Source organism: Dysidea avara, chromosome 1, assembly GCF_963678975.1.
Source record: "Dysidea avara chromosome 1, odDysAvar1.4, whole genome shotgun sequence".
In the NCBI taxonomy this organism is placed as follows: Eukaryota; Metazoa; Porifera; class Demospongiae; order Dictyoceratida; family Dysideidae; genus Dysidea; species Dysidea avara.
In genome coordinates this window covers 29,038,875-29,061,491 of record NC_089272.1, presented here as the reverse complement: position 1 = coordinate 29,061,491, position 22,617 = coordinate 29,038,875, and the positions used below count along the sequence as shown (strand labels likewise).

Genomic DNA, 22,617 nt, shown 5'->3' with positions numbered 1-22,617 from the left:
TTAGAAATCTTGGTGAATCAAGACACATGGTAGTATGTTGTGCGGCCCAATTGCAAGAAGCCGGCATACAACACCTGGATTATATTGACAGGAAGAAAGAAGAAAGAAACGGGATTTTCACGTATATGTAGCTCCATGGTCTCTTATCCGATTGTAACTAATTCACTACAGAAGTGCCCATTATATAGGGGAGTCTACATGTGAAATTTGAAGAAAATCCCCCTGCCATTTCCGAGATACAAGGGGCCAAAGTTTAGGGGTTTTTGTTTGTTTTTTCTTCTACTTTTTCTTTTTGCACACTTTGCAAAATCTGCCATAACATACAAACATGTACTCCGATCAAGCTGAAATTGGCACACTTAAAGGACTTATTAAAACAAATCTAAGTACCAAGTTGGAGTTATGACCAATTTTTTGCGTAAAATAAGATCAAACTACTTTCACTCCCACAGGGTACACCCCTTGAAGGAATGAATTGCTGTGTAGATGGAGTAACCATTGTAGGAGTACCTTTTGTGGTTTGAAAGGAATTGAGATATTGACTGTGGAGATATGACACAAAATCCAATCTGTGTCACAATTACATGATCGAGTTTCATGAATAAAAAACTTACTTTCAAGCCTACCATGCAAACCACTACGAAGAGTGAGCTGTAAACCACCATGTAGATGGAATAATCATAGAAAGTCCTTGCAGTAGTATAGAAGAATTGGAGTAAAAGCTATTGAGTTATAGTACAAATCCAACTACGTATAGCAAGTGCGCAATTGAGATACTCTAATAGATTTATTTTTACAAACAACAACACACATAAGAGAATATATAATACTATTACTTAAAGATTCAGTCAAATGAACTGATCCTACTTTCTGTGCACACAAGGTCAATGGCTGCAGACTCTTTGAGGTCAAAGTGGTGTTAGGAAGATCTGCTTGTAGAGATGGTTAAACTTCATTCAACACTATGACACAGTTCAGTTAAAAGTCCTGGACTAGCAGTGATGTCTTGAAGCTCATTGTGACAAATTGTAGGGAAACCACAACAAGGGCATGGGTACCACTCAAATTCTGCAGTTAAAAGAAACAACATCTACAACAAAAATCACTTTTACGAAAAAGTAAAAGTATATCTACTGTTACTTCAAATCCTGCTTTAAAATCAAGAAAACACTCACAGATGGCCGTATATTACATTAATTTTAAATTGCCAAAATCTGAATTTTTGGTCTAATTGCCTGCCTGCACCACCTGCCTGCCCACCCACGTGCCTGCTTTCCTAGAGGCAAAATATAGCATATATGAAGTGCACTGTCACCATTATGCACTGCAATAACAAATTCACTGGTTGCATGTGCCTTTTTCTGGTTTCAACAAGTGTCTGCCTTCTGAATTTTGTATATCCTTTTATCTTCAATTACTTGGTCATCTTCTTCATGCAATGAAATCATACCAAGACATTCACTTTCCTTTGAGGTAATTAGCCATAAAACTATTTAAAGTCTTTTGGTGACTTTAAGAGGATTAGATACATGTAACTGCACTTGTCATGGACTGAACACACCCTAGATGTTCAAACCATGCTGCCAGACTCTTATTGTTTCATGACCAGCCCTATAATAAGCTGTGGTTTTGTTACAGAAAGGAAACCACGCCCCTCATACATTGTAACTCACTCAAGATAATCATGGAGATTGAGATACTCTAATAGAACAGTCACAGTCATGCATGTACGTATAACATACGTAGCTATCCTATATCAAAAAAATCAACAAATAGTATGGTAATTTTAAAAATATGATATTCCAGCAATAAAATATTGAATGAATGATGGTAGCTATTACAAAATGTAGTAGCTACAGTATGTTTGAATATTCCCACTTTTGCATTGAACAGATGAATTACTACCATTCAAATGGTGGTGTTAATCCCTAGCATTTTATTGGTTCCTTGTGTGATTTTTGTGGAACCCATGGATACCTCAATTTTTAGTGAAGTTTTCTAAATATGAGAACACCCATTTGAGAGAAATCGAGGTCAGACACTGGTATCCAATTCGAATGCAAATTATTATTACAGAACGGTTAGCAATGTCTTGTAGAGCAGTTTATCAACAGTACTTTTTACAGCACACTGTGCTGCTGTCCATAGTCCATAGTTCATTCATGTACTGAGTATTGATAATTGGTACCTTTTGATATTAATTTTGGCAAGTTGAACCACCTCGTGAAGGCACTGAAACATGCACTGTAGATAGGCTCATTCTGCCATGCCAGGGGCGGTGGAGAAGAGGGGAGGGCAAGGGGGCTGCAGCCCCAGTGAAAAAATTATGGGGGCTTAGCCCCCTAAAATTATTTGTAGCTGTGATAGAGAGCCTAGCTTAATAGCATCATTCGAGATACTCTAATAGAGCAGTCAAGATTGAGATACTCTAATAAAGGAGTCACAGTATTCTTTTAGGAGCAGTGTAGCAAGCTACCTATGTAGTTATAAATAAGGAGATATAGTCTAGTTGGTAGAGGGCAACTATTTCCAGCAGTGGTCTTCGCCTTACAACTAGGCCATGATGTCACCAAGATAGACTCCTAAATATAGGTGTCTCCGCCGCCTCTGTATCATGCTAATGTACAGTAAGCATGAAATAAGCTATGAGCTAATTTTTTTAAATCTTAGTAATGGATCTTGATTATCTGACCCTCAATATCTGAACAGTAGAAGTGACAGACTATTCTATTAGAGTGCTTTGTCAACTGTGTAGTGTACATTCTAAGTGTATGTTCTATCAAACAGGATGATAGTACTGTTTCAGTAGGGATAACCCCTAAAGTGACACACGTCGCCTAAAATGATGTCTTTAAAATCATCGTAGAAACATCTTTTATGACTAATATTAGTCCATCAAGTACGTACAGGATTAAAGTTATAGAATTTTTTAAACTCGTCAAACCTCTAATTTTCATCTGCCTTGCTGTCACAGTTGCAAGGCTGGGGGCCAAATAAAGTAGAGTACAGCTACCACTTTATGCCACAATAACAAATTCATCAGTGGAATGTGCCTTTTGGGGTTTCAACGAGTGTGTGCCCTCTATACCTTGTCTCTCCTTTACGTGATGCCACAAAACTATTAAGCGCTTATGCTACTGAAAAGATACTGGATACCCAGTAGATGCATGTAACTTTATGATAGACTTAAGACCAGACCCATTAATGATCTTGTTGATTAATAGCAATCGAGCGCAGAGATCACACCTCTGAACAATCTTACTGTACTTGCTGTGTGGCAAACAGAACCTATTTATTATTGCCGGCTGGCCCATAATGCATTCAGTTTTATCTTAACCCAGGACAGTTAACCCATGCAGCCCACCTCATCTTTTCATGCTGGGCTGGGCCTGGTGTGGATCGATTGGTTCATTCTGCATATCCATGGTATGCTGTACCCAGGTTAGTAGGTAGTGTTAGAATGTACAAGTGTGCATGACTATTATGGCATATCTTTCTTATACCTATGGGTATTGATTACTTGAACGTACGTATCTGTGTATATGCACCACAGGTCCACCTGGTACACCATTGAACATCAGAATTAGTGGCATTACTAGTACATCATTTGTTGTACAGTGGGATGAGGTGGATGATGCTAAATTGTATTGTGTACAATGGAGGGATGATGGCAGTAGTGTCAGATCTAGAGAATCTAATCCATCACGGACATCAATTACTATAAAACAATTATCTCCTAACACAATTTATAATGTGACTGTAACTGTTGGGACTTGTAGATCTGGTACAGTTAGTGATTTTCTCATTGTTACTACTAATGTGACTATTTTGGTTGGACCCTTGAGTTCTTTGTTAACTATGGCAACACCTACGTCATCATCTTCAGTGATCACCACTACACCAAGTGAGTTCTGTTGTAGCTATGAAAACATTTACACCATCATCATTAACTATACTAAATATGAAAAATATTTCTACAACACCAATAAGTAATATAATCTTGCTTTAGAAGTTTTTATAAGGAACAATGTGCCACCTCAATAATTTCATACAAAAAAACAAATTGTGATATGTTAACAAGCTTGTGGGTGAAGCTGAGTGCTATTAGCATCAAGGACAAGCATCAAGTATTTTGTATACGTGAACATTGTATGTTTCAAATTAAGACATGTAATAGTATGTCGTGTGGCAAAGTACAGCCAGTGCAGGTGCAAGTGTGTACTGGTGTTTTACAGGAACCAAGAAAATGCCATTTTCACGCATCCATAGTTCAATAGTTCCTTATCAAAAATTAGCCATTGTTGCTATGGAAACTCCCTCAGGGTGGGGCACCTCCCATTTCAAATTTGAGTTGAATCCGCCAAGCATTCACTGAAATATGTGTCTTCAAAAGTTAGTCTTAATTTCTTCATATTTTCCTTCTTTTTGCAGCACTTAGGGAAATATATTGCTATAACTCACACATGCTATAGTTGATTTTTTCAAATTTGGATGGCAGTAAGAATGTAATGCAGCACTTTTACAGTCCAAATTTAGTACACACCAGATAGAGAACAAGGGAGTCATACGTGATTTCTGAAAAAAAATGTGATAGCAATTTTTTGTCATGGCCACAGGGTAGAATGACTTGGAATAGTCTATACATGGAGTAACCATTGTAATGCAAACCTTTTGTGGTTTGAAAGAAATTGTACTAAGCGTCATGGAGTTATAGTAAAAACACCAAGCATGTCTAAAAAGTGCATGATGTTAATAAAAATGTATTACTTGCCATGCCTACTAGGCAAACTAGTTAATGGAATCAGCTGAAAATAGGTAGAGGGATTTATTTTAGAATGACCTTTCACTGATCAGATTAAAAACCGCTAAGAGATACTAGGTATAACAAGTGCGTGATTGAACCTACTCTAGTAATGCAGTCACCCAAATAGAACATTCAACTACATAATAAGTCTCTCTATTGGAACATTTAACTACAATCAAGTCACCCTGTAGAGAGTTCAACTACGAACAAGTCACCCTGAAGAGAGTTCAGCTGCAAACAATTCACCCTGTAGGGAGTTCAGCTACAAATAAGTCACCCTGTAGAGAATTCAGCTACCAACAAGTCACCCAATAGAAAGTTCAACTACAAACCTGTGGATAATTCAGTATTAGAAAAGTCACCCTGAAGAGATTTCAGCTACAAAAAAAATAGCAGTGATACCCATGATACCAGTGTTACCAGTGATAACTGTGACACCAATGTTACCTCTGTATGAGTGTGTGTGTGTGTGTGTGTGTGTGTGTGTGTGTGTGTGTGTGTGTGTGTGTGTGTGTGTGTGTGTGTGTGTGTGTGTGTGTGTGTGTAGTCAATAGATGCAACACAGATAACATGGGTATCACTGGTAACACACATTATTATTACCATACAATAACACAATGATGTAATGATGATGTATTCTAAGAACAAGATACACATAGTACCACCCATCTTTGGAGAGCTCAGCTACAAACAAGGGACCTGGTAGACAGTTCAAGTCACCCTGTAAAGAGTTCAGCTACAATAAAGTGCTTCCTGCTCAGTAATAATAAATCCATCCCAAAAACACCTTCGCTGTAAAAAAGGTGCGCCCAAGAAACTACAAGTACCTGGAACCCAATGTAAAAAAGAAAAAGAAAAAACAGCTTAGCTGAAGTGAAAAGTAACTGGTAACTTTAAGAGCTGATATCTGAAGCGGCCAAGAATACAATTACTAAAGTTTAATCCATGTAAGAACACCTTGGCTATAAAACAGGTGTATACATAAAAGTAACTGGCAACTGAAATGGCTGATATCTGAAGCGGCCAAGAATGAATGGTCATATACAACTAGTTCAAAAATTTAACACTGAACCTTTATAATTCAGCTGTGTTCTATATTCACTCTTGCTGCATCGTAAAGTAGTTTCTTTTAACTCTAATTGGCTGGTAATTTGGCCGCCAGAGCAAAAAAAGGCGGCCAAATTACCAGCCAATTAGAGTTAAAAGAAATTACTTTACGATGCAGCAAGGCTGAATATAGAACACAGCTGAGTTATAAAGGTTCAGTGTTAAATTTTTGAATTAGTTGTATATGATCATTCATTCTTGGCCGCTTCAGATATCAGCCATTTCAGTTGCCAGTTACTTTCATGTATACACCTGTTTTATAGCCAAGGTGTTCTTGCATGGATTAAACTTTAGTAATTGTATTCTTGGCCGCTTCAGATATCAGCTCTTAAAGTTACCAGTTACTTTTCACTTCAGCTAAGCTGTTTTTTCTTTTTCTTTTTTACATTGGGTTCCAGGTACTTGTAGTTTCTTGGGCGCGCCTTTTTTATAGCGAAGGTGTTTTTGGGGTGGATATCACTCATTTTTGTCAGTGATAGACTCTACATTTGGTTTAAAAGGTTTTTTTTTTTGGAAATGAGCAATTAACATTAATGCAGAATATTATCTTGGAGAGTCAGTAAAATCCATACATAATAATGATTGTTTCATAACACCGTAAATTCGGAAGTATGAATTTACGGTGTAGTATGACTGTTCTATTAGAGTAAATTTATCTTTACTGCCTACACGTGATGAATATATCTCATATCTGTGCATGTTAAATGCTTCAGACACCTAATTAAACTTGCAAGTGCCTAATTAGTTCACAGTTGCTACACAGCTATAAATACATTTGTAATTGTTATCATCATAATCTTTTATCATGTTATAACCATTTTTTAATATTTTGGTCACAACTTCAGGATTAGAGCAGCAGAGAAAGGAATAGAGGACTCAACCATCAAGACTTGTATATGGGAGATGGAACAGTATTGCGATGGACAATGCCGGTACTAACCCCTCAAGGGTGTTACAGTACAGTATAGATGCAAGACCAGAGCCTCGATCGTCACCTTTTGACTGTGGTCACAACTTCAGGATTGGAGCAGCAGAGAAAGGAATGGAGGACTCAATCATCAAGACTCGGGGAGATGGAATAGTATTGCCATGGACAATGCCAGCACTAACCCCTCAAGGATGTCACAGTGCAGTATCGATACAACCACTCCAACCAGTGCATAAGACCAGAGCTCGATCATCACCTTTTGACTGAAATTTTTATACTTGGTGAAGCAATTAAAACAAAAAAAGTTGTAGTACTTATACTTTCCTGAGGGAGCATGCCCCCACAGTCCCAGACTCCCTTGCCTGTTCAGCAGAATAATAGGATTGGGCCTTACTACCACTTTCACCTTTATTCTTGGCCTGAATGTACATATCAGCAACATAATACAGTAGCTGTAGATAATGCTAGTTATTGCCCCTAGGCAGAGCTATAGGGGTGGGAATTTTTCCCTACTATCATACTATCATAGTAGTTCTTCTCGCAGTTCTTTGCCTGGCCATCATCAACTGCTGTCAAAACATTAGTCTCGTCCCCCAGACCCTTCCTCAAGCATGCTTATCACACCAAAATAACTTAGTTTAGCAGTGCACAAACGATTATTCATTGACAGCTTATACTATAATAAAGTACTCTTACCGCATTGTTGAACCATGTCTACCACCAGAATCCACCAGATTGACAACTAACACGTGATCTATTTAGGGGAAATCTCATGGAAAGTCCCTAAATACCTTGAGCGGACACTCATGATACGTGGTTTTAAATTGAATGGTTTAAAAATGTAACTGGATGGTGAGGCGTACTTTATTCGGCTCGACTTTACTGAGAAACTCGAGCCCCTCATGAGAAACTACATCGCTTGAGCAACGCTTGAAAAAGTAAGAGTCAAGAATACTGAGGGACTCTATGACATATGCCGGTCTTGATGCTAACGAAACAAGGAGTGAAGTTTGTGCAACGTGTCACATCGCCACACACTGATTCACCGTGTTTGTGCGATAGGGTTTTTGGACCTGTCCACCAGATGTTAAAAGGAAATTCATTCCACCACATGTTGAAAGGAAATTCATTCCAACTTGTGAAGTTATTGGTATACTCATTGTTGGGGTCCATGGGGACATCGATGATCATTTACCAGTCAGCTGTAAGTAATTTCACAACAGAAGGAAAGGAACCATTTCCATACCCCTATGGCATACTGATTTTCCAGGTCAGTTTATGTACACCCAACCACAGAAATGTAGAACTTTGGTTGCAGGTGGAAAATAAACACCTTTTTACTCAGTTACAAGAGATTCACCCAGCTGGGATAAAATGTTGAAGTGAATGTCATTAGTACCTACTTGCGGTTCATCAGGTATTGGACAATTCCAAGTGTCCAGATTATGCGGTTGTCCTCATGTTCAAGTTTACATATTTAGGCAAGTTCCACAACATCCTATAATCTATTACTATATCAGTGTGGAATAATGCTTATATAATATTTTTCATATTCCAGGCTTTAGGTGTATTGTATTTAACACCTGCTTGTTGGTTTTTGCAGGCCATCTGGGTCATACCGGTTTATCCACTAGCAGTAGAATGTGATCATGGTACGCATGTAAGTTGAGACCATGCAGGAACAAAGATACAGGTGTCATGAATTTCAGGTCAGTTAACGTTCAGAGGAATTGTATTATTGCAATTGTTCTTTTTGTAGTTATCAATTATCAGTGACCAGTTTGTGATAGTGTACTTTTGTTTGACTAATGACCAAATATTCTGGTTTACATGCTTACCCAACAGTTATGTTACTCACTTAACCTGCATGTGGGATATATTTTTCTTAGTTCATTGTGATTATTCATCCTTTATTGGTACAGCCTGGCATATTGATTGTTTGCACATTCTCTTTTTAATTCAGTGCCTGCTGGGATTGTTTCGTCAGATATCAAAACAGATGTCTTTGGTGTTGCGACCGATGTTCCAGGTCAGTTTGCATGTGTGTTTAATTTAAGGTTGACTTCAGTGCCTGCTTATTCTTTTACAGGTCTCGGTATTGAGTGTCATGAATTTCAGGTCAGTTGACGTACAGAAGAATTGTATTATTGCAATTGTTGTTTTTGTAGTTATCAATTATCACTGTATACTAGTGATGTGAATTTGCAGGTCAATCTACTCAGATGTATCAGGCATAGTGTTGATGGGTTCGAACAAGTATCCAGTGTAGACTGTAGTGGCATCAAGGGTGTTAATTTCCAGGTCAGTTTACATGTTGTGATGTTAGTGATTTTTTCCTAGTACCCAGATGTTAAGTGTATTGTATTTAATGCCCACCTGTTATGTTTTTAAAATTATGGTATATCAGTGTAGACAGTGCAACAGTTAGCCTTCTGTGTTGTAGTAACTATTTGTTTCATAATATTATGCTGTTGTCCCGGAATGGCACAATTTTTGGGCAACCAGTGTGAAGTCCAGTGGTACAAACATTGTATTATGACCAAGTTGTGATAGTGTACTTTTGTTTGACTAATGTCCTAATGTTCTGGTTTAACATGCTTACCCAACAGTTATGTTATTCATTCACTTAGCCTGGGATATAATTTTTGTTTATTTTGATTATCCATGCTATTATTGACACAGCCCGGCATATTGATTTTTTGTACATTCTCTTTTAATTCAGTGCCTGCTGGATTGTGTCATCAGATATCAAAACTAGTGTTTTTGGTGTTGCGACCGATGTTCCAGGTCAGTTGCATAAGTGTTTAATTTAAGGTTAACTTCAGTGCCTGCTTATTCTTTTACAGATCTCAGTATCGTCATGCTGACATACAAGAAATCATAACTATTGTTGGAACTATTTTTAGTCAAGTCTTGATGTGATGTTAAGTAACGTTGTTACACATTGTTGTATGTTTACCATATAGCAAGAAATTATCATGGCCATCATGAAATTTGAATATTGTGTAAGTTGTGTGGAACAACCCCAACTCATACATGGTCACTGGCAAACCACGAACCACATTCGAGCCACAACACCACCAACCACATTCGAGCAATCCATTACAAAATTTTGTTGCACCATTTGTGTGTGCATAATACTTAATGAAAGCCACAACACAAGCTACATGGTACACACTACATAGAGGTGGTAACCCCTAAAGGCTTGTTACCTTTTGTATTCACCTTACCGGCCTTTGTGGTTAATCTATTAAAAATTACATGTAAATAGAGAATTGAAGAGTATGCTTAAAGCACCTTCGCTAGTGATTTTGTTCCTCCGATTTATAAATGCTCGCATGGGGTGTGGTACTAAATGGAATTTAAAAGATTTCTGCTTAAAACGCCATCCCTAGGGAACTTACGGTTCAGCACGCTGTCACAACTTGTTTATCAGGCATTAGAGTTTGTGTCCACATCATGTCTTTAAAATTTATTGTAGGGATTAGAGGTTTGATTGAAGAAAATACGCGTATAGGCAAACCAGGATTGGATAATGTGACAGTAGATGGACTATACAAACACGGCTATGTTGACTGGTTGACTGGTATAACGTGACAGTAGTTGTAACATTAGGTAGAGAAATAAAGTGAAATACGCCTATTTTTTTATTTTGCGATGGTTACTATGATGATGATAACGACTCCTAAAGATTTTTTTATCACGTAACGCAATACAAATCTATTGAGAGATGTTGCATAATTTAGGACTAATATTGCAAAACCGGCCCTACACGTAAATAACTCACAGTAGTGGCCGCGCGTCTTTTAATTGGGCGTGCGCTTTGTAGTTTCTTGGCCGCGCGACTCACTACCGTGAGTCTTGATAAATAAAATTAATAAGAATAAATAAATAAAGTCACTTTGTAGTGAGTTCAGCTACAAACAAGTCACCAAGTATAGAGGTTAGCTGCAAACAGATCACCCTGTGGAGAATTCAGATACAACAAACAAGTCATCTTGTAGATAATTCAGCTACAACAATCATTCTGAAGAGAGTCCAGCTACATTGAAAGTCACTATGTATACAAACACTTTGCCTTGTAGAGATTTCTGCTACAAGCTAGTCTAACTGTAAGAGAGAGAACCTGTAATAATTTTCACAACGTTAAGTTTTTTTGTAAAAAAATGCATTGTAATAAAAAATATCCACAGAAATCAGCTTTTGATGTCTTCCTCCTCTCTGCAGTAAAGAAAAAGACAAGTAAAAGAAACTCCAAGGCTGGCCACAGGCAGGTTTTGTAGTATGTGATACAAAAAGAAGTGATACCTATCCAAAAACAGCCAAGTCGTGAAAAAAGGAAAGAAGATGTAATATCAAAAGTGGTAGCCAAGAAATGACTGTGATAGTAGGTTAATGACAAAAATTTTAATTATGACAATTCAGTTGAATTTGGTGCCAAATCCTAGTGAAACTGGAGAAGGTAGCACAGTTTCACCTGACTTGTTGTTTTTAAAAGTTTTGCCATTAACTTACCATCGCCGTCGTTTCTTGGCCACCACTTTTGATTTCACATCTTTTTCACCCTGGAATTTTGGGGGTCACATCCTTTTTCCATAGCTTGGTTGTTTTTGTATAGATATAATGGATGAAGAAAACTCAATCTGTTGGTGAAATGTTGAATACAGAGATTACAAACATCCTACAAAGCTGTTTTTTTAACCTCATAATTGTGTTTGCAATTTAAATTTTGTAGTTGAATTATGTGGATTACCTTTACTGGGTGAAATAATTAGTGTATGTTAGGCACATGTGACTATATGTATGATTACTACCTTCCTGTAATGCACATGTAAATAGTGATTATTACTCCATGGTACATGTGACTGGAGCTGCGATTACAGGGCATGCAATTAGGTACACTACATCCTATGGTTTCAAACTTGTATGACTCATAATGTTTTGCAATGACCATGTATTTTTCCACTCTTATTAAATGGTTAAATAGCTTCATAGTACAAGTTACACAATACAGATACAGTTTTCCATTCCAGTAGTGAGATAAAACCTGTTATAGTTTGTCTTGACATACGTACTCACATGCCTGGTTTTCACAGGCCCAATAACTAGCAGGCCTAGAGTCAAAGCTAGGCTTATAGAACCCCTAAATAATAGGCAGATGTTTTGTAACCCATTTTTATTGGACACTGTAGGTAATACCAAAAGAATAGAAAGAAATGGTGTAAACTATGCTGAAATACAGTATATGGTCACAAATACACACAGCGTATACTGTAATGAAAGTGTACTATACTGTAACATCTGCACATGTATGTTGTTTAGCCAGCAACAGTGGCAGTAGTGGAGGTGGTGGAGGTATTATTGGTGGAATTGTCGGAGGGATAATTGCAGTTGTTTTAATAATCATCATCATCATTGTTGCATTGTACTGGTTTTGTGTTTGCAAGAAGAAAGGTAAAAGCCATTTTTAAATTTCTGGGATTTGCACTAGCACATGGATAGAGGTACCTTTCCATCATCCTATTATATATACAAAGCATAAAACTTTAGCACTTGGCGCGCTGCGCGCGCCAAGTGCTAAAGTTTTATGCTTTGTAGTTGCTTTGTAGTTGCCTTTGCAGTTTTAGGAAATTGGATTTCACCAAATCCAATTTCCAATGTTTAACTGTAAGCTTCACCATTTACCATGACTGGTTTTCTAAGCTTTAGAGGTCACCCAGTGTTAATTGATCTATATTAACTGAAGCCATTAATCATTACACAGGATTCTCTAAAACATAATGATATTCCTCCACCCAAGAAACAAATTGAAGACATCTTGTAATTCTTTGTTAGGCTTCCCTTGTAGCTAGCTATATGTGACCGGCTCTGTGAAAATGGGGCATATAGCCTCTCTGAATTCCCAACTTTGACTAACCATAACATTTCCTGCTTTCAATGTATTCTCCCCACAACGCAGTGGTGTGTTAGGACTACACCATGGCCACATTTCATGGTGGCACCAATTCAGTTATGGGTTTCCAAATTCGTGCTATTGATAAGGCTACATGGACCATTTTCTCAGATAAGGGGTCACATATATGCTACTCAGCATAACAGCTTTATGCACAAGGTGGGGAGTCACCTTGCATGCATAGGATCTAATCCATAAATCATACATGGCATGAAATACTCCACTATTACTTTACTGCAATGATGCCTTGCTACAATAATTAGGTTGTAGATTATCAGGTGAAGTAAGTTGTTACAATTTATGACCTGGTTGATACCATTTAAGGCAACTGTTGACCTGTTGCAAATAACTGTAATCACATTATACAGTGAAACTTACACACTGGCACCTTGAATTGAACTTTCCCTGATTCCAATTTACAATACAAGTGTAGCTATGTGGTATAAAAAAAGTGTTTGGCCATTTGTAAATCATCAGGTACGGCTACACTCTAGTATTAGTGTGGTTTAAGTACTCACAGTTTGGCCACACCTCTACCACTGCCTGAGTACCCCAGACTGACGACAGACTAGTATTTGTGTTGCTTAAGTACTCACAGTTTAGCCATACACTAACCACTGACCGAGTTCCCCACGTTGGCAAGAGACCAGCATAGCTAAAGTATAGAGTATACTTGATGGATGTATTATAGACTGCGTACAATATACATAAGCACTGCAAGCAACAAGCATACCTTCTTCTCCGTATAGCAGTGACCACTTCAAAGTGATTTCTTTTTCATAATAAATATTCATAGAGTTGCGACTCACATCCTATGGAATTGTGTGGTCAATACTACCAGGAAACACATCCAGCCCAAAATCACCAACCAATAACAGAAAGATTTGCACACATAGTAGTAGCACGTACATTTGTAGAATGCCCACTTGCACTCTTTCAGTTTTCATGCAGCCCCACTCTCATTATGTACGCATTGTACAGTCTGAGTGCATTGGGGGCTGACATTGGAGATGCTGTATGCATTAACGTCTTGTGGTGGTAGCTAACAATTGTTCTTTTAACGAACCAACCCCAGCATTGAAATCTGTATTCCTACCTAGAATAGTGCTTAAATGTGTGTGTGCTCTGCTGATTATGCTCTTGTAAAGTGAATGACACTGTAATAGAGAAGTCAACTCTCCTAATAGAACATGGATTTTTAATTTGTGACTCCACTCTTTGAGCTGCTCCACCATGTTGATGTGTACTACAGCATGTACCCAATTGAGGCCACAACATGCCCACTAGCTACAATCAAAAAATAAACGTTTAAGGTGACAATGTAATTATCTTTTGATTTTAAACACGCAAAAGTGCTTTTGTTGCCTCACATATTGTTTCTCCTTGTGCACATTTGTTCATTATTTGCCTTCAAATAGCTTGCTAAATGTGTAATGAGCAGAGGGTCAGTGATCAAGGTTGCCACACTGTACAGACTGCGTATAGTACCAAGACATGCTTATTGGAAGATTGAATCTGTGTCAGAGGCATGTAGCTAGACTTATACATCAAGCATGAATATTAGATTGATATACTAAAAATAAATTTCACTCTAATAGAGCATTCAAGACAAACCAAATAATATACACTCCATGAACAAGTAACATAGCTGTAGTACACAGCCAGCACAGCTTGAACAGTGATAATGGATAATGGTAATTACCAGACTGCCTGCACTCCACATTTGGAGTGGCCTAATTTAGTAATCACATATTCCATATTAGTCGATAAAGTTACCTGCACTGTAACCTGCATGGTTTGCATGAACCAGTGGTGTGTGCAGTGCATTACTCTGCAGCTGCTATATTAACATACGTACTAAGGCCTTGCTGTATATATGCATAGACAGAGACATGATTTTCCAGTCTTTTAAAGTTTATATCTTTCCGACACATTATGAACTAAAAATTTGGCAGCATCAAAGTTTCTAGTAGCAACATGCACATGGTATTCAAATGGACAAGTACAGTCGATAGTCTTATCCATAGGATTTTATGCACCTAACATGTCTTATATTTGAATGCACTGGAGCTGCCACTATATATATATATATATATATATATATATATATACCACCACAAGGCTTGCGTTCCTCTCTATAGAATAATCAAGATAGAAAATTATACTATAGTTTTCAGTACTAGTACTGCTTGCTGTAATTCATTCACTTCTGTCATACCATAAATGATGCGTTGGTTACTGATGGCAGCGGAGTTACCACATAATCACAAATGTTTGGAGCAAGTATTTCCATGGATCAACAAATTTCAGTATTTTCGAGATATTATTTTCAACAGGAAAATGTAAATGCTGTTTTTAGCGCTCTCTTTTCTCATCACACCATCATAAAGTACAAAACAAAAGGAATAAAAAATATCACGGGCCCCTGTCAAGGCCTTTATTGCTGTTTAAATTTAATAAACTTGTCTGCTAAAAATCTGAATCATCTGAGAAGAAAATCATCTGAGAAGAAGTACCCCTCCTATCAAATGTTGTTTATAGAATGATCATTTCATGAACAGATTATTGTCTATTTTGCTATGTGTGTTGCCAGGAGACGGTGAAGAGTGCAGCTTGTACTGTATACTGGTTATGATACTTTTCCCAGTCATCGGTACCAACTGAGCTTAGAAGTAGCTAGGACAACATTCTGGTGAATTGCACAGTAAGATACTGTACATTTGTTTGTTTGTTTACCAGTAGTGAATTATTGTTATCCTCCTGTAGATGTTAATTCATGACAATATACTTTACTTGTTAGCAGCAGCATGTGGAATCCATTTCATCAGTATAACCAGCAAACCTAGCTAACCAAGCAAGCATAGCAACCAACTTGGTTAGCAAGCATAGCTAACCAGCAAACCTTTCAAAGATCAAGATACTCTAATAGAACAGTCAATGAAATCAAAATCCTCTAATAAAACAGTCACCACACAGATTATTTTGGGAAGATTACAAAATCTATCTGATAATCAGTTTTGTGAGGTTAATTTTCAACTCAGTACACACATTTTGAAATTTCAAGAATTGTAAATTAACAACCTTGTCAACATTTTGGACCGTGACTGGTCACTGCACTCCATGGCCAGATGTGTCTGCACCTCTGGAAATCCCCTTTCAAAAATCCTACATCCTCCCCTGGGTTGTTGCCTTCTTTACTTTACAATAATCAAATTTGTTATGACACCCCATTCTGTGGCCATCATGGCCTTTGTCCGTGGCTTCTCCGGGGTACACCCAAGACACTAATCACCCTAGATATGCAAGTGTAGATGTATGCAACCACAACAATGCGAGTAAATACCTCTTCGCTTGCAGGCATGATGAAGCAGTTTCATTGTTATTGTGCTGCATTGCATACAATTTACAATAACCAAAAATGAATGATATACATAAAAGGTGGATAAAATCTATGCTATTGTTGTTGCAGCTAACACCAGCCTGCAGATTATACACAGAGAATAGCATATACCAGGTACCCATCACCACAGTTGGGTTGGTAGACTACCATTTAATACTTAGCTGCAGCACTTACAGTACAAGGCAGCAGATATTTTCACTCATCATTTTCTGATGGCCAATGCATGTCTTTAATTAGTGTCATGTTTGTTTACTGTATAACGTATTGTTAATTATCTTTTTGCAACTGATAATTAATAGTAAGAATAGTTTTACGGCATGCATTGTACATTGCACTGTTTTAAGTAATCCTGACCCAACCACTCCAGTCCACTTACTATGTGGTAGGAAGATAGTTTGTGTACCGTACCACATGACCCCACAGTATAATCAGTGTTATCCTGACTTTACATGGGTGTACCTGTAACCTTCTTTCCATTGGTTATGGGTGTGTTAATTAGTAAAATGTGTTGATACACTTGTATATTTTTGCTATCTAGTATAGTGACAGGACAGAGATGTCATTGAGTCATTGAAGCCAGTCATCTTTCAATGATAATCTACTTTTGTATTGTCGTCTGATCATACAACTGACAATACACTTTAGTCGAACAAGAAGGCAGGCACTACAGATTACATACACACACGCATGCACACGCCAACCCTCTCTCCCCTCCTGCACATACACTCACTCCTCCACCCACCCACACACACAGACACACACAGACAGACAGACAGACACACACACACACACACACACACACATTACACATACTTACGGAGTTTACATACGTGACTAGTACAAGCCATGCTTTACCTAATCATTTTGCGCTGCTTACATTAAGCTGTGTTTGTTTTATAGTGTTGGATGGACCTATCAAGCATCCAGGCTGTGTTGCAGATTATGACTATAAATTATTATTGTAACTTTCTATTGCATGGTATGCATATATACATTATTTTGTATTACTACATTTTTTTATTTTACATCATCATTGAAATAATGAATATGTACGAAATCAAATAGTTACTGATGTCTGTGATCCTTTGTGCTATCTATATTGTAACTTAATAATATATCACAGTGATAGCACATGTTCAATAGATAAAATAAATCAAATAAAGTGAAAACATTAACAAGTTTCATGATATTTGTGTTTTTAGCTGCATTGTTAAATCAATAAAACACAAAAGTCCATCACGGAAATTGGCTTTATTGCCATTCACTAAACTATGAAATATAGTTTCAAAGCTTGGCCACTGTTCCTTAAATCTCTCCATCCTAATACTCTTCAAATCCTCCCTTTGTTCCAGGGGATCTTGTCCGAAGTTACTGAATACAGTCAATCGGCCTCCGTTTTCTTCATATAGTCTGCCAGCTTCATCAGCCTCTGGGACAAGGTGGTGGTCTATGGACTTTGTTTGGTTATTTTCCATCATCAAAATGTTTGGAATCCCTCTCCCTGTACAAAAGAAATGATGACAACTCATGTGATGTAGTTACATATAGCAATGTGCAAAGGTGTTGTGCGCATAATGCATGGCTAGTCATTTACCTGTGATCCTATGCTCGTTCCAACCAGCCACAAATGTTTCTGTCCCTACTTGGCTAACTTGGATGCCGTACCAGGACACGCAAAATTTGACACCACCATCTTCCATGTTGATTTCTTGATTTTCTAACATTTCTATTAATACACTCTTAATAGGATAGTTTATCCTTGTGTTTATCTCGACCCACATCCTTTCCACCACATGGTTCTGTTATTATGAAAATGAACACATCATCAATGCTAACAAACAGTTATGAAATCAGAGTTTACAGTAATACACTGACAGTGTTCAGCCAACTTGTATCATTGCTCCAAAATTAAAAATGTAGGATGCCAGGATGGTATAACTATTTCCCTGTGATTGTAATCTTATAATGGCTACATAACTTAGGTGTTTGAATGGATGTTTTTAAGTCTATTTATTCTACTATCATGTGCAGTGAAGGTTAAGGTAATATTGAAATCACACCATGAAATCTCACTTGGGTTGAAGTAGTTTGCAAATAGGGTGACGCATGAGGATTCCTTCTGTGTTCTGTCAGATATTCCTGCATATACAGCATAAGATACCATTCTTTTCCCTGGTCTACACGGAGTTGATCCCACATTCCATACTGGCATATGGTCTGTCTGGATAATAATAAATTCACACTTGAACATGTTATTTCATGTGTATGTATATCGTGGGTTGGTAGTATGTACATTATTATTTAGCTATGTCTAATAATTATAATACCTGTACACTGTCTCGTATACAATGTAGTTGTTTTTAATGGGCATTGTACTAAATGCAACAATTTTCCTGCTGAATCCGTCCACTGCACATACATGAGTTATTCCAAACATAACATTTTTTTCATTCTGGTCAATGTGCAATTTTTGACCAAAATAATCTGCCCTGTATATGCCAGGGTTTGTGAGCCGAGCAACTGATCCTCTTCTGGCTTGGGAATATTCAGGTGAGACGATCCTTAAAGAGTCACCTACTCTCCTCTCTCCGACTTTGATACCTTTGGATGCCAACACTCCAGTCAGTGTCCGACGTCCGTACACGGCGCCCACCTGGTATTACACACAATTGGTACTGAAATGTCAAAATGCTACATGTATTCAAGTATTTTATTATTGCTCTGTTTGAAATTTTATATTCATATATATTCATCACAGTGGCCCTAGCCGTCCATATACAATAGGCACGTTATCTGTACACCCTACACTTTGTGTATTAGCTAATAGCCCAGTACCTAGTCTAGTCATAGTAAAGAGTTATGATTTTTGTTTGATTCTATTTAATGTTTTCTTCTACCAAGGTTGGACACTGGATGTCAAAATGGGCATGATAGAAATATCCAACATACACATTACCCTATCTGACAAAATCAGTGTTATGGCCAGTAAAATTGTTTTTGATGGAGTTTAATAATTTTTGTGTGATTGAACTACAGTGTGCTACTCAAAATGATTAATAAAACAATAATTTTTTGTAATTATCCTATATCATTAATTATCCTATATCATTAAGATGTACACCAGCATGTGAATTCTTGATTTATATGACTGGTATTGTCAGATAGGGTCACATGTTACCGCTGATCATGACCTCGCTGACAGTTGTAGTCACAACTTCATCCACTTCAGTTGAAGTGAGCCTGCTGGTTTTATGTATGTCTGTTTCGCGACAAAATCTGCAGAACAAATAACCAACTTTACAGTGTTATAAGCTGTAATTATAAACCAAGTACTAAAGATAATAGAAAAATGCGGTTAAAATTACGTCATAAATAAATAATGAAATAATTAAATAATGTTTGAGGAAACTACAAAGCCTAGCGCTTTGCACTAACCGGGAATATAATCCATGTTGAACGGCAACTCAGCTGTATAATAATTACGCCATTTCTTGGTTTATGTGATGTGGTAATAATAATAATAATAAAAATAACAAGTTTGTTTTTTATTTTTTTGCATTACACGTAATACATTATGTTTAGGTATATAATGTGGTAAGCCACATAGCTCTACAGGCCACTACCAGATAAGCTTCGGCTGTCCGTGACAAGTACAGGTCATTTCTTTCTAAGTAACCATTAATTCATGAATTTATGTACAATGAGTTGAAATGATATATTTTGGTATAGCTACCTTATCTAGAGCCATGAAAAGCCTTAAACCCAGCACATCCCATCAGTAGGGCTGCTGACTGTTCAGTAACAATAAATAAATAATTAAAGAATTTCATGTTATATTCAAAACAACGGAATGTAGCTCCGTGGGTAAATTAGTAGTAGTTTCTGAGTCTGACCCCCAATTCCAAAACCCTCCCACCCTCTCTCTTAGTACGTATGCACCAGTTGTATTGCTTGAGGTCACTCGGCCCTTGCTGTTTTCATGTTTAGCTGATCTAGCTATATCTGTTGTGATTTTATACTTAGCTTATTTCCCAATCTGACAAAACTGTTTGTGTATGAATGATTTATGACTATATACTGGGCCGAGACAGCATAGCTGATAATTGACCCAGGTAATTACAAACAAAAGAAAACATGTATGAAGTATGTGCAAAGTTGTTTGTGCTGACCATTTTGTAACTATGTACGAAAGATAGCAGTTAGCTACTCGGTCTTGTGTTTATGCCCCTGTTGACCTAGTTGTATTTATTTCTGTCTTAATAGTGGGACTTTCATCATCTGATCTTCATTAGACTAGCTACCACTTAAAATGATTAATAAAAATAAATTCCTTGTAATGGCTATCTCAGTACTGGTTGCTATCCAGTGTGCCGCCGCGGCCACACGCGAGTCATAGTGACTACCCCTAGCTAGGTGTGTCATCAATAGCTACGTGCCAGTATGTACTGGTTTAATTGTACCTCAGATCATGCCTGTACCAGTGCTCGCCATAGTTACATGCAGTGGCTAAGTAGCTACATACCTGTCCAAAGAGGCCACGGTCAGCCCTCTCTTGCCAGGAAACTTGTACTGCAAGTGCAGACTAAGTCTTTTGTGCGTCCATCGTTCTTTTTCGATCTTCTCCCTGATGAATTCTTCATGCTCATACAATAAATCCTTCCCTGACATCCTTAATCAGAGGGGTATTAATATAAAAGCTCTGTACATGAGTTTATATGTACATCTACGTATTTGTATATCTACGTATATCCCCGTATATCTGCTTAGCTCTATATATGTAGCATTCACCATTCACTGCAGTCAGTCAACTGTATCACTGAATGCAACCCAATAGCTGCAAATTTCTTTATGTAATCGTCAATAGCACACTAAATATTGAATATTTTGGTATCTGTTCACTAGCATCAGAGTGGAATCCTTTTTTTTTTAAATTCTGTATATCCCATTGTCATATTGTACTGGTAACTGCCTTATAACATATAGCTACTATACTCCAGTTACTACTTGAGATTTGTATACTGTAGACACATGCATTGCACATCGCATATTATTGTTAAGCGTACTATCTGTAACTGTATAGCCAATGCCATCCAGTTTAAAATACTCTGGTGTCAAAACCAAACGATACATAACACACATTGAATACATGCATTATGCAAAAAAAATTAAATAAATAAATAACTGGCTAATAGCTATAATATATAGTATAATCTCTGGTATGTCTAGTTATAGCTATTTAATTGTTACATATATTTACGATCTGTCATGTACCACAAAGCCTTTAATTCCACATGTGTCTTGACCACTGAATCCAATTTGGGCCTACTGTATAGTCTGATTTGCGACAAACATCTCCTTCATGTGAGCTGTGACTCCTGGCATGATTCCTAAATGGTAATGTAAATGTGCACAAACAGGGTCAATTATCATCATTAGGTCGTATACAGGTATTCATATATTCAATAATAAAAAGGCAGGTGTTTCATGTACAATTTATATATTTAATGCTAGTTAAATGCTACGAGCGCTCGTATGGCAAGTGATGATCTTGAATGTGCTAGCTATGTAGCGTTGAATTGCCCAAATGTTAAACTAGTAAACTTTTGGTTTCCAGCTACATGTCCAACAAACTATCATGTAGCCACATTGTGCAGTGTCCTGATGCAGTTGCAAACACATAATATTGCATATGTGACTGCATAGAGTAAAAATGGAAGCTTACACACATTTTGAATATGTTTAGATTTTAAATCCTGTATGCTACAGTATATTTATAAAAGCTTTTTATTATTATCAAGTTATGTTCAATCCTTTGTCATGGAACTAGAGTTCATTGTGTACCCTATATATATTTCACATGGTTGTAATCAGTGATTAAAATCAGTTTTTCTTCAAAAATTAGGCATGTTTAATCTTCCGTTTTTACTATATGCAGTCACATATGTTTTCCATATGATATCTGTAATCAGAAGACCTTTGTACACCCATAGACCAGAGTTTGTGATTTATGAGACCTTTCTCAGCCCATGTACCATAAAACCTGAAACAACTGCTAATCAGTTGGTGGGAACAATTTTGTATCTGCCTGTTTTGTCCCGATTTTTTTAATTAATTAAAAAGTATCCATTGTAATTGTGTGCCCATTGTCTGATTGTCTTTTATAACACAAAACAAAAAAAAAACAGAGGTTGGGATTTATGAGGCATCCTGGATACCAGCTCAATGCTACCCAAGGATTATCGCTTTTACTGTTAATTTTTCTGTAGCCATGGGCATACCATGCCAGCTAGCATGATAAGCTGGAAGTTCACATGCTGTATCGGCCCATGTGGTATCTTGACACTTGTCTTAGTCAATGTATGATTATTTGTACACAGTATGGTCAGTTTGTCAGATCTCTCTCAGCCCATGTGCAGTGTAATACT

General features: G+C 37.3%; 2 protein-coding genes across 12 annotated transcripts in view; one reads left to right on the top strand and one right to left on the bottom strand.

Annotated features, from left to right (window-relative positions):
• LOC136260818 (collagen alpha-1(XII) chain-like) overlaps positions 1-22,617 on the top strand; it is a 42,765-nt gene that overhangs the window by 13,352 nt on the left and 6,796 nt on the right. Inside the window, exons 2-12 of one of the 11 annotated variants that reach the window (XM_066054747.1) lie at positions 3,554-3,904; positions 6,757-7,847; positions 7,902-8,109; positions 8,158-8,548; positions 8,803-8,868; positions 8,929-9,140; positions 9,562-9,626; positions 9,686-9,844; positions 12,162-12,293; positions 16,731-16,849; positions 17,093-17,238. In XM_066054747.1, the coding sequence (XP_065910819.1) occupies positions 3,554-3,904; positions 6,757-6,782 (377 nt within the window). In that variant the 3' untranslated portion in view covers positions 6,783-7,847; positions 7,902-8,109; positions 8,158-8,548; ... (5 more) ...; positions 16,731-16,849; positions 17,093-17,238. Of the gene's footprint in view, positions 1-3,553; positions 3,905-6,756; positions 8,110-8,157; positions 8,549-8,802; positions 8,869-8,901; positions 9,141-9,561; positions 9,627-9,685; positions 9,845-12,161; positions 12,294-16,730; positions 16,850-17,092; positions 17,239-22,617 lie in introns of those variants that run through there. The other 10 variants (XM_066054751.1, XM_066054730.1, XM_066054736.1 and 7 more) reach the window with 10 other exon arrangements.
• Positions 17,227-20,860, bottom strand: LOC136241789 (uncharacterized). Its single transcript, XM_066033109.1, has 6 exons — positions 20,715-20,860; positions 19,384-19,468; positions 18,520-18,845; positions 18,266-18,413; positions 17,787-17,991; positions 17,227-17,693 (listed from the first exon to the last, which is right to left on the bottom strand). Exons 1-6 carry the CDS (start codon positions 20,858-20,860, stop codon positions 17,374-17,376), a joined length of 1,230 nt encoding a protein of 409 aa, XP_065889181.1. The 3' UTR covers positions 17,227-17,373.

Excerpts from the sequence above, each read along its gene's own strand:
- LOC136241789 (XM_066033109.1), bottom strand. The coding sequence starts at position 20,860 with ATGTCAGGGAAGGATTTATTGTATGAGCATGAAGAATTCATCAGGGAG. Across the intron at positions 19,469-20,714 it reads ACCGTGGCCTCTTTGGACAG|ATTTTGTCGCGAAACAGACA; the intron begins GTATGTAGCTAC and ends TTTGTTCTGCAG. Across the intron at positions 18,846-19,383 it reads TGACTACAACTGTCAGCGAG|GTGGGCGCCGTGTACGGACG; the intron begins GTCATGATCAGC and ends GTGTAATACCAG.